We start from the raw sequence: 12658 nt of genomic DNA, 5'->3' as shown, positions 1-12658 counted from the left end.
GCCAAAGCCCAGACCCCACCACGCCAGGTGGGCGGGCCAAAGCCTTAGCACAAGGGCTTCAGACCCAAGTGCGGGGTTTGTAACCCTGAGCCCCACCACAAGGGCTGAAATCCTCAGGCTTAGGCTTCGGCGCTGGGCAGTGGGGCTTTGGCCCTGGCCCTGGGGCTCGGGCCCTAGCAAGTCTAACACCAGCCCTGGCGACTCCATTAAAAAGGGGTCTTGATCCACTTTGGGGTTCCCATCCACAGTCTGAGAACCGCTGCTCTAGAAGCGAACCTTGGCTATATGCCAATGGATCTCTTGTATTCCTCCTTTCCACGTGATTTTGCTTAAAAAACTGTTATGAAGATTAACAACATACCCCAGCATCCATCTCCCACAGAAGAGAGCATGCGTAGCATAGAAATCAAGCACACTACTCAATGGTAGACCTCTGCTATGATCTAGCTTCAGGATTTGCTGCTAGGCTGTAATTTTCCCTATTGATGAACTGGTCACAAGCCACACAAGAATAGAGTAGATTCTGGATTACTGCAGCACTGGAAAGATCATGAAATTTTTTACCTCTCTTCAGAAGAGGTTAAAGCCCAACCAGAGTTTAGTACCCAACAGAAAGAAGAGGCACTAACCTAAGTACTGCCCATGCAAGAACCTGGCAAAGGAGTCATAAGACTGAGATATTAGCCTCCAGCTTAGAAGCAGATCTGTGTCGCTATTGCCAGCACGACAGGGGCCCCTGAGCTTTTTCACATTTTAATATGAGCTCTTCCAAGGAAGTGCAAGCATAAGGATCAACTCTTACATAGCCCGCTGTGGCCGAATGTCCCTCCTCATAGTCACACACCACGTAACACTGCAATCATCTTTCTGCAAGGCACACCTTGTGAGGCATCATTTGAAAACTAATAAGCTTGCTGGTCAGTGTCATGCTGAAATGTACGTAGCAACGTGATCTGTGAAGTTATCAACACAAGCTGAAATGATGACTGAAATGTGTTTACCAGGCAAGTCTGAGGAGAGGGCAAACCTGGTTCTCAAAGACAAAAGACAAGCTGGCACCTCTAGCCAAGTGTCAAACTTGACTGGCAATCACCGGTCAAGCGGCCATTCTTTGGCAGTGAAGGGGGGCTGGAACAGATTGAAACTCTGTGCCTCCAACCTCATACCCGAAAGGAACTTTAATGGGATAACCCTCAGGAAAATGCATTTCAAAGGGTGGCTGGACTATGAATTGAGGGACAAAAAACACCCCCGACTCTCTTTCCCCTCCTTGCCCCATTCCACCCAGGAAGATAAAGGAACCAGCTTTTGGACTTCGTGTGAGATCTTGACTTGAAAATTTGATCAGTAATATTGCTGTGAACCTGTGGTAAGGATTTTACCTTGAACCAAGTCTAGTTTGTTAAGTTTACTTACTAAAAAGCATTTTTCTCTGCTTCTTGTGTACCCATTTCTGACTTTAATGCCTTATAATTGTACTCACTTAAAATCTCTTTGTAATTAAATAAACTTGTTTTACTCAATCAAAACCAATCCAGTGTTGTGTTTCAATTGAACTGTTGGGTAACTCCAATTAAAGTCGCAAACTGTTGTACACTGACCCCTTGCAGTGTCAGTGGACCTCTAATATCCCAACTCTGCAAGAGAGTGCTGGGCAGTGCGGAACACACCTTTCTGGGGAAAACCCAGGACTGCAAGTGTGTTGGGGTCACCCTGCAGGTCGTAACCAAGGCTGCTGGAAGCCAGAGCGGGGCTGCTGTGTAGCTGACAGGCTGCTGGGGTCAGAGTTGGTGGACCATGGCTGTGACTATATGCAGACACTCAGCATGTGACCTGCATGCTATTTGTCAGAGGCCCAGCTTGGGAGTTACAGCAGCACCCAAGGCTGCAGGATGGGTTGTGTCAAAACCCCTCTCCGGTCTGGACTGCACCCCAGAATACAAGACCTGCCTATAGCCAGTTTGCAGGACAAGAGAATTTACCGTTGCACAAGTGACAGAACAGACCACAGCCAAAATTACTTAACGTGCTAATGCTTTATAAGAGCAGACAGCGGTATGTTCTGAGAACACAGGCAAAGGGCAGACACTTCACAAAGCGGCCTTGGCCCTTACACGCGCTACAACATTTGACATGCTGAAAGCAGACAAGCCTGGCACCAGCAAGCTGGACTGTCTTCTGCTGCAGATCTCAAAGGAAGCAGTGTGCCATGACACACGAGCCGCTCCTTGACTTCACTGTGTGTGTCACTGGCTTGGAGGGGAAGGAAAAGGAGAGTTACGCTACGTCCCACGCTAGCCATTTAGTGTTAAAATAGACCTCGAACACATCAGATCAATTCCTTATAGAAAGTAAACTATGAAATCAAAAGACTTAACTATTAATTTGATTGGCTCTGTGGCCATGACCCAAAATCCGTATTCCAGGGAACTCTGTGGAAACATCACATGGCATAAAGAACACCAAGCCACTTTACTGAGACCTGCCATTCTCTCTGCATAAGGATTGGCAGTTAACAGGACCTTGGCTCCTAATTTAAACTTCTAAGTTAGCGTGGTTGGATTCCTAGTACCAATTTTCAAATGATAAGCATGCAAGGATTTTTTAAAAGTTAGTCTGTTTAATCCATCGATTTCAAACTAATCAAAAAATTAAGACAACTTAAGACCACGTGTCTGGAAAAGAGTGGAGAGATTTATTTGCCAAGTTACATAACCTGGCCATGTGGCTGGGTAAATAAATTGTGTTCCTTTGTACTTCTCAGTGACAAGAGCTAGAAGTGTAACTCTCCACCCAATAAAAAGCAGGACAGGGGAAGTCAGAAGCCATATAACATCATAAATATGCACCAAAGATTTTGTGCTACTTTTTACACAATTATAAAAAAAATTAAATGCATTTGGCAGCAAAAAAATAAATCCACTAAGTCCAGACAACAAGGATTTTGTTAGAGTGCTATAGCGCCTATATTTGAATTTTCCACTCTTGTTAAAACAAAAAAAATCCAGACTTGTAAGTGAAAACTGCCGATGCGTAACATAGTCAGGGATAAAAGGAGCAGAGCTGAGGTTGTCATTGGAATCTGGACTCTGGATTTCCTGACTTTCCCACTAAAAAGTTCTATTTAAGTATATGTTTACAACTTGAACTGTATCAAAGCTCTCCTTCAGAATTTCCTGGACTTTTAGTCCTTTTTGATAAATGATGACATGTAAAGCATTCATGACGAGCACTGTAAAACTTGCAATTACAGCAGGAACATAAAAATTGCCGTATGTGTCTGTACAGCCTAGAATCCTGTGTAGGACAGTGACTGGAACCAGATCTTTCGGAACAGGGTGCAGGAAAATGGGCCATTGTAGAACTAGGATAGCTCTAGCAAACATTTATGTAAGACCTAAATCTGGATATTTTAAATGTATGACAAAAATTAACAACAAAGAGAACAAACTACCCACTCACCTGGACTTCTCTGACAAGCTGGGGAGAGTCAGGCAAGCAGAAACCAATGGGTAAGCCAACCTTGGCTGGTGTTTTGAATTTGTCTCCAATCTTAAATGGGATGTCATCAAGGTAACTGAAAGGCCCTAAGATCAAAAGGAGAAGTTACACCAGAGACTTGACTGTATTATGCATTCCTGTTAGATTTACATTTCCATATTTGAAAGCTATTTGATCTTTGCTAACCTGCCTGCACAAAAATGAAAATAGCCAGAAAAAGCACACACACAGAGCATGCTTGAGTTTGCTGCCCCACTTTTATTCAAAATATTTTGTTCAACCTTTTAGCCATTTGAAAATTGTGCGGATTTGGTATCAGATTTCTGGTCAGATCATCAAGTAAGTTTCCCTGCACTAGTTTCTTTTGCCTTTAGCCATGTGTACATATAATGGGGTGATCACCCGCTCCTACCTGGAAGGGCTTAAAACAGCCCTGAGGAAGGGGCAAAACTGGGCTGACTGGCAGAGCAGCCGCAGCTGGGGCCACGCCCCAAACGGAGCACAGCTGGCCCTTATAAAAAGTCTGTGAGCCAGGGGCTGAAGAAGTCTCTCTGCAGGCTGGGAGAGAGCAGGGCCTGGCTGCCTGCAAAAGGGTACGGGGAGGGGAGCGGGGCGGGGCTGGGTGGGATCCAGGGGAGCTCCAGACTGGCAACTCCACAAGCTGCAGGGTCTGGTCCAAGGCCCAGAGAGGTACTGGATAGGCAGAGAAAGGCAGCAAGTCTGAACTCCCTTGCCTATGATGAATGGCTTTTACACTGCAGTCTTCCCCAGGGAGCAGGGGCTTGGTGATGACTGGCAGTAGCCCAGACTGAGGCAAGGTGGGGATTAGAGGGTTGGGGGTTTCCCAGAGAGGGGAGACTCAGAGACTGGTGGGGCTATTGCCAGGGGGCAGCTCCTGGGTAAAGGGGCACTGGGGTCCGGGAGGGACATAGGGGCCAGCTACAAGCAGGACACCGGCCTGCAGAGGGCACCCAGGCTGGAAAAGAGCTAATTCCCTGAGATGACCAGCAGGAGGCGCAGCAGGGGTGAGTCTCGCACGTTTACAGTACACTTAAAAGTTATGATGACATAGGTACGTCAGTCGGTGGTGTGAAACAATCACACTCCTGACCAATACAGTTATACCAACAAAACTCCAGTGTAGATACTGCTATGTTGACACAGCTAACATTTGTCCAAGGGGTGTTCCTATACTAACAGAAAAACTTCTGTTGGTGTTAGTTGTGTCTATACTTGGGGACGATGCTGGCATAGCCTCCGCAGGGTAGACATACCTTTAAAGATGTGTCTACACACAAATCCTTATTTCCAGTTGAAGATGTGTGATATTTTGATAAAATAAAAACCTTAATTGCAAGTCGTTATTCCAGAAAGATTTAAAAAACAGCCTCAGGGTGAGGGTGGCTGTAGTTAAATAAAACTCAATCTGTGGCTGAAGGAAGGGGCGGGAGCAAATCTTGTCTAAGAACATGTCCAGAGTTAGGTCTGTAGTGTGATGCTCTTAAAACAAAAAGTACAATAGCCCAGAAGAACTACACTGAAACTCTTATACACGTCACTTCGCCTTAGTGAGAGTCTACAGTGACTCATCTTTAGTTTAGGGAGCCCAGCTTCTGTACCAATCTAATTTCACTTCCTGGGTCAATCAGCTGGTATACTGTGACCTCTGCTTATCACGCTCATCACGCACATCTCACTGTTACCGTGTCCCCCTCGTCCCCCCACAATCTGTCTGTTTTATCCATCTGTGATCTAGTCTTATACTTGGATTCAAGACTGTTTGGGGCAGGGACCATCTACGTGTTCTATGTCTGTACAGTGCTCGGCGTAGCTGGGCTACCAGAATACAATAAACACCAACTACCATCTGCAGTTTTCTGACAGCACCGTCAGCTGGGAGGGGCAAAAGCTACTAAGTGGCACTTTGTTTGAAAGTGATATTAACCCCACTCCTATACCAGTGTTCAATGATCAGTTCATCTGCACGTTGACTGTTGAGGTTGGAATATTATAGAAAATGCAGCTACAGAGTACGCCACCACCTTACAGGAGAGGTCAAGTTCAGTAATTAACCTCTTTTCACAGCCTGAGCAATCTCCCTCTGACCAAATTTCAAACTTAAATGGCTATTCATAAATACCTCTTGTGCCCCTCTATTGCTGAATCATCTACAAGAATGCAGCCAGGCACTTTAATGAAGGGCAGGTTTTCAAAAACAGGAAACACCCTATCACCTGGGGGCCGAAGAATTTCCGCCAGCCCAAGCGATGACAGCAGTGCAGTATGTGGCACATCAGCCTGCTCTCAGACTCGTGCTAGAAAGAGTGTGTCCTTTCAGCTTTGAATCCCTGGCACTGACTATTCTAGAGCTGATCTTGTTTCTCACCATGACCATGAACTGAAGAAGTCTCTCAGAGAATTTAACAGTATTTTTATTCATTGAGCCACCGGCAGAGATAGCAACATATTCTGTGACTGCTGAACAGCACTGCAATTTCAGTGTTTGGAGGGGACCGTGGCCATTTCTGCAACAAGGCATCTAGCTTCAGGATTTGTGTATTGGAACTGGGAAACTAACAACTCCAAAGTGTTAAGTTTATGCAGAGATAGTGACCATAGAGTGCCCACCAATGGGAATGGGAATCACAACCCATCTGAACTAGACTAGACTCCCTTTGACTGTATGGGAGGTGGTATCTTTTATTGGACCAACTTCTGTTGGTTAGAGAGACAAGCTTTTGCAGAGCACTTCTTGGGGTCTGGGAAACATAAGCTTGGTCTACATTGACGTAAGGCAGCTTACAGCGACCTAACTCTAAGTGTCTACACTACAGCTCCCACTGATGTAAGTCATCCTCTACCCCGATAATCGCTACGCCTCTCGTGGAAGTGGAGCGCTTGGGCTGATGTAGTTAGGTCAATGCAGTGTCAGTGTAGTCACTGCGTTGCTGATAACGACGACTGCTGCTGCCTTTCAGAAACCATCCCACAGTGCCCTACACTGACAGTGCAGTTGGTGTAAGTGCTCCTGGTGAGGACGTGCACTGCCAACACAAGGAGCATAGTGTGGACAATTTAATCACTGTGCTGGCTGTTTGTCGATGAAACTCAGGTCAACTTAATTTTGTAGTGTAGACTTGCCTGTACTCAGCATCACAGCTAAATACAAGGTGGAACAGATTGTTTCGTATAAGTAGTTAACATATTTCAAGGGACCAGTCAAGGTGAAGTGGCCTCCAATCACAGAGGGGAAAAAGGGACGGGGAGGAGAGGCAACAGGTGGAGGCGGGACAGGACGAGAGAGGGAGGTTGTTTTTAGTGGGTTATCGATTGTTCTAATAAGCCATAAATCCAGAATCTCTGTTCAGTCCATGAGTTTTAGTATCTAGCAAAGTTATAAATTTAAGTTCCCAGGGTCATTTTTTGAAAGCATTGTGCGGGTTTCCTTTGAGGCTGATGACTGATGGATCACTCTATACCTGGTTTCATTGTGAAAAGTGGTCACCTACAGGCGACAGGCTGTTTTTGTCTTATTTTCCTGTGAGAGTTCATTCGAGAGCAGAGCAACTGTCTGGTTTCACCCGCATAGTTGCAATTGGAGCATTTAGTGCACTGCCTGTGCCATAGGCACTGACTCTGGGTGTTCCAGGGCTCGAGCACCCACGGAAAAAAATTAACAGGTGCTTAGCATCCACTGACAGCCAGCTCCCCCCTCTTCCCCAGCATTTCCTGTCCGCCGGTGGCCCTGCCAATCAACTCCTCCTCCTCCCTCCCAGCGCCTCCTGTCCACCATGGATCAGCTGTTACATAGAGTGCAGGAGCTTCTCAGCGGAGGTGGAAAGAGCAGGGACGGGGTGCACTCAAGGGAGGGGACAGAGCGGGGATGGGCAGAGGCGGGATGCAGTGGAGTGGGGGCAGGAACAGACAGGATGAGGTGCAGGCTTGGCGGAAGAGGTGGAGTGGGGGCGAGGCCTGAGCAGGTATTGAGAAGCCCCAGGCAAAAGAAAAAAGCCAGTGGCTATAGCCTGTGCTACACCACATGTTGTGACAGGCATGAGCAGGAGTGTGATTAGTCCTCTCTGCCTTGTCTTATCTCAACACCAGGTAGGGAGAGATTAAGAGTTACATGGCATTAAAAATAATCTTGAGCTAAAGACATCACATACAGCACTAAGGCAAAGGGATGGTACAGTCAAAGACTGGCTTTCAACTCAGGAACTCGCTCATTGCTAGTTTCACCTTAGCAGTCAGCGTGTGATATGTTACAAATATTACTGGGAAATGATTTTTAGTTTCTTCCCAGTATACCGATTTTTCGACTCTGTGACGACCACTGTAACCTTGCATTTACCGAGAGTCTGCCATAGACATGGGAAATGTATTCTCTCTCTCGGGGTAGCCTTTCCAGGACATTTCATGATGGGTTTATAGATTTCTTTTTGTGAGGGACAAAGAAGAGAAAAACCTCAAAGGTACATTTGATTTGTTTTACCTGGGTCAAGGATTTTCCTTTGTATCAGAACATGGTTAGAGTCCTGCCCAGAATGTGATTTAAGAAAATGGCTTTTTTTTTTTTTTTGCAGAGGGCTGAACATGCCCATTCCCCGGAAACGATTTTAAAAAGCAGATTCTTCAAAGCAGAGAGCAAAAAGAAATTAGATTTTGATACAGATGTAGGCGTGGCTATTGCTCAGTGTTCACCCACAGCAGCATGCACACATGAGTTTGTTACAACTCACATTAAGTAACAAGATGAGATTTAATACGTGGCTACTTGGAATTTGGACTTTCTTTAAGCAATTATTATAGCAGACCCAGGAAGTGCAGAAAAACATGCACCCACCTGCTTTATTCAAACCATCCTTTCTGCCTCGGCCAAGACCAATGAAAGAGCCACTATCACTGTGTATCGCTGTTTATGATCTGGCCTGATACCCATATGCCTCAGGCACATCGCCAGGAGACACTGGCCTCCACAGTCTGGCAGCTTGATTAGTGAAGTTGTAAAGAGGTCACCACTGATGTCTGGAATCAGTTCAAAACAGTAAGGAAGGTAACTTTACCCCCTCCACCCAGTGTGACTGCTAAAATGGGGTCTGACCGGAACTACCCCTCACCCAGCACTCCCTGGAACCAGAACTGTGCAGTGAAGACCCCCATACACACACACACACTCGCTCACTCTCTCTCTCTCTCTGGGCACTAGGATCTAGGTGGTGTCTCCTCTCCCCCTCATGTAGCCTTGGGGGAAAACGTGCAGAGAACAGCCAGCCAGAGACTCCAGCTGGTAGGAACCAGCAGGGACCTATGGATAGTCTAGTCAAAACTGCAGAATGTTCTCTGACTGTCACTGGCTGATTGACTGTTTTCTCCAACCCTTTCTCTCTATCAGCGTCTTCACCCTAGCTTTACTCCTGCCCATCCCCTCACCCCCTTCCCTTTTCTTAGCTGATCCCCTCCTTGCTGCCACCACATTGTTCACCCTGCTTGCATGTGATACCCTTTCCCCGATCAAGTGTCGGTCTATTTAGATTGTTAGGTCTTCTGAGAAGGGACTGCCTGGTACTCTACACAGCGCCTGGCATGATGGGGCCCCATTCTTGGTTGGCCCTTCGCACTACCCTTAGACACACGAGAAATAATTAGAGTAGTTTTCAGACATCACCTGAGGAAGTGGCAGCAGCAACTTTCAACCTGGTGGCAACGATTAGCACGGCATTAGCAGAACATCACACGCTGCCCTTGGGAACCTTCACTTCACCCTTTCAACACACCTGCAGAACGCTACATTTCCAGCACTGCCATCCACTCAGCTTGCAAGTCTCCAGCTTTCAGCTCTTCAACCACCACACTGCACCGAGTTATGTGCTCAGAGAAGCCTGCTGGAGCATTCTCCTTCTGAAGGATGAATTCAGAAGGCGGCTTCCTCCAAGCTCCAGTTATAACCCAGGCCCCATTCCCATACGCCTTTCGTAACAGCCTCATGTAAATTCCCAGAGACAGTGAGTATGGGGAGTGTGTTCATCTGAAGAGTCAACTCTGTACAGTTTCCGAAGCCTGCTGTACATGCTAAGCTGCAACTGCTTGCTGGGTAGATGTTTTGTAGTAAGCGGCAATTATAGGGCCAGTGTCACCTATTTGTTCTCTTGGACGCTGGGAGGTGACTGAAAAGAATTTTCCCCACTAATCCCCCAAGAGATGACAAAAGAAAAGTTGTGCCCATCCCTCCCCAGGGAGTTTAAGTTGGCACAGCAATAACCTTAGTGTTAGAATGGCCAATATCAGCAGAAACACAGAGGGCCTCAGAACAGGATATTTCAATTAACTACCGATGTTGCAGAGCCATTTCTTTTGTTCTTGTTATTTTGAACACATGGGGTGTCCCCCAGACTGTAACAATTAGAGCCCAGAACTGTAAGACCTATGACTCCAAATGCAATATTAATTCTGCGCTGCACACACACTTAGATAATTTCTTCACATCTTAGCTCACATTCAACAGTAACAGCAATTAAACAGAACATGGTCCAGCTAACTTTGCTCCTGGAACTCTGACAAGACATTAAAAATTAAATACCATTTCTTACCTATTTTCACACTTTTGATTAAAGACAATATTTACAGTTTAAAAGAACAGGAGTACTTATGCCCACGAAAGCTTATGCTCAAATTTGTTCGTCTCTAAGGTGCCACAAGTACTCCTGTTCTTTTTGCGGATACAGAATAACACAGCTTCTACTCCAAAACCTGTCATTTTACAGTCTACTTTCAGTATTTATTATGTTTTCATTTTCCAGTTCCTAGGCTAGTCAGTCTGACTTTATAGTCCTTTCCCTGCTAATGTCACTTTCTGGTTTCTTTATACTAAGACAATGAGAAAGTGTAAAGGTCAAATTAATGTTACAGATGTTTCCAAGCCTTCATCTCCCCCACGGTGGAGTGCTCTAGTGTCATCTTGCTCACCTGATGCATTATCTGGAAAGAAGGGACTCTGCACTCTATGAAAAGGAAGAAGTCTGCATGGACACTAGCTTTAGCTCAGGCTGGTACTGGTAATTTCACATTCTTGATTACACATATAATTGCAATATTTGAGTTTCTCACCCTCCCGTTCCACAACTTTAGGCCCAACTCCAGCAAACTTAGCTTTACACAATGGACTTCAGTGAGATTACTCGTGTATAAAATTAAGCACATACTTAAATGTGTGCAGGACCAGGACCTTACAGAAAATGTGTTTCTTCTCCTCCTCCACTTACCTGAATGTAAGTTACTTAAATGGATTTAGTTCAAACATTATTTGAAATAAATTAATCACAGGGCAGACACCAAGCATGAGCAGTTTCAGTCATAAGGAGACTTTATGAAGTTATAAATGAGGAAAAACAGTTTAAAATTAAAGTGAAGTTGCAACCTTCACTATATAGAGTTTGCTTGTGCAAACAATATTCCGCTGGCCTACTATTGGTTTAATTTCATATGCACATGAATACACCAAGCTAGGGATTTTCTCGTTTCATGGTTGAAGTGTTCTTAATGCCATGAGTGAAAGATACCAGACTGAAGTCCCCTGTTTAGAGAGAGAACAGGCACAGGCGTAAGCAAGAGCAGTGTAAGTTTCCTCATCACTGCCCACCAACGCTCTGTCCAGGCCTGACACGGAAGGACAGACAAAGCAGACTAATCTCCGTTGAGCACTCAAGCCACAGCCTTTGTGCTGACTGCCAGTCAATGCCAAGAGCGGAGGTTTCTGAGGTGCACACGTCCACTGAAAACCTGGACTGAGACCAGGCTCACTTCACATAGGTCAATCAACAGCCAACAGAAAATGGCTACTTTTGGTCAATAGCAGGATGGTGAAAGGCCCTAGAGTCTCCTATTAATCCCAAGAGCCACCCAATCCCATTCTATTATTAGATGAAATAAAAATCTATATTAGAGGCAACACAACGTTTTACGGGGAGTTTCCTCATATTAATATCTTCCCAGTACAAAAATACTGCACTTCACTTACCATGAAAGTCGGATCCCGACTTCTTAGAAGCCATTTAGAATCTGAAAGACAGTTTAGAAGCATTAATAATCTTTCACATATGTTAAATTGTATAATACTATAAGCTTCTATTTTGCCTCCCACCCAAGGATCTCAGGACACTTTGCAAACATTTGTTCAAATTTAGCCTAATGCCCCCGAGATGTGAGTAAACAAACCCATTTTATAGTCTGGGAAACAGAACCAGATTGTTAAGTATTTATTTAGCGTGTGCACAGTCGTCTAGCCAACCGATGGCATCTTCAGTGGCGTGATGCAGTTCTTCTAGGCCATCGCTGAACCTAGTCAGCAGGCATTCATCGACAACGTGCATCATCTGTGTTGTGCTGCAGCTGCACAAAGGGCTGTCACGAAGGCCCCAGCGATACTGGTTGGCTGCACAGAGACCTTACCCGGTTCGGAACATGTTCAACAGGGACCACTGGCGATGGGGCAGGTCAAAAGCAGGCTGGCAAACTGTTACTTAAAACCTGCCCAAAGTCACACAATCAGGAAGAAACTAGGTACCCTGACTGTGTTTGAAGCACAAGAGCAACCTTCCTCTCCAGCTGGTATTAAAATATTAAACATGTTTACCCTACAGGGGGTGAGGGGGAACCCCGAAGCAGATATAGCTCATTTGTGTCCAAAACCCTATTTTCACTGATACACTCAGAAAGTAAGAGCCCCTTGTAGGAACCGAGTTAAGAGATGCAGAGAATTATGCAGAAGCCAGCAGTGAAACTGACATTTGTCCATGTGTACTTCCCACTACCCAGCAGGCAGAAAACAACATAGTGTAGATTCCATAAACATCATGTATTATTTGGTAACTCAGAACATTTTAACAGACAAACTCTCTTTAGTAAATGTTAAGAAACCCTCTGCAGAAGTTGGGACACAAGTCAAAGTGAATACAATGTGCCTAAGATATGCACAGATCTACTAGCAGTCCCTGGACCATACCACCTGTGGACAAGCACAACAGAGTCTGTAACTGACTAAACAAGCACAATATGCCTCTGTTTTCTCTAATTATTAAGTTTACAGCGTCAAGGTTATTAGACCTAGAGGCCTTTGGCTGTAGTTTCATCAGGAAGGTCTTTATTTTGATGATTACAGAGG

At 45.3% G+C, this 12658-nt stretch overlaps 1 protein-coding gene across 4 annotated transcripts in view; it reads right to left on the bottom strand.

The window, feature by feature from the left end:
- Positions 1-12658, bottom strand: part of UBAP1 (ubiquitin associated protein 1) — a 62837-nt gene that overhangs the window by 13613 nt on the left and 36566 nt on the right. For all 4 annotated transcript variants that reach the window (XR_004000856.1, XM_030565937.1, XM_030565936.1 and 1 more), the window contains 2 exons: positions 11516-11556; positions 3463-3587 (listed from right to left, as the gene is read on the bottom strand). Coding sequence is in view for 3 of the 4 variants with exons in the window: in XM_030565937.1 (XP_030421797.1) it covers positions 3463-3587; positions 11516-11549 (159 nt within the window). In the remaining variant the exon portion in view is untranslated. The remainder of the gene's footprint in view (positions 1-3462; positions 3588-11515; positions 11557-12658) is intronic.

This window comes from Gopherus evgoodei, chromosome 6 (genome assembly GCF_007399415.2).
Source record: "Gopherus evgoodei ecotype Sinaloan lineage chromosome 6, rGopEvg1_v1.p, whole genome shotgun sequence".
In the NCBI taxonomy this organism is placed as follows: Eukaryota; Metazoa; Chordata; order Testudines; family Testudinidae; genus Gopherus; species Gopherus evgoodei.
This window is presented reverse-complemented; position numbering and strand designations above follow the sequence as displayed.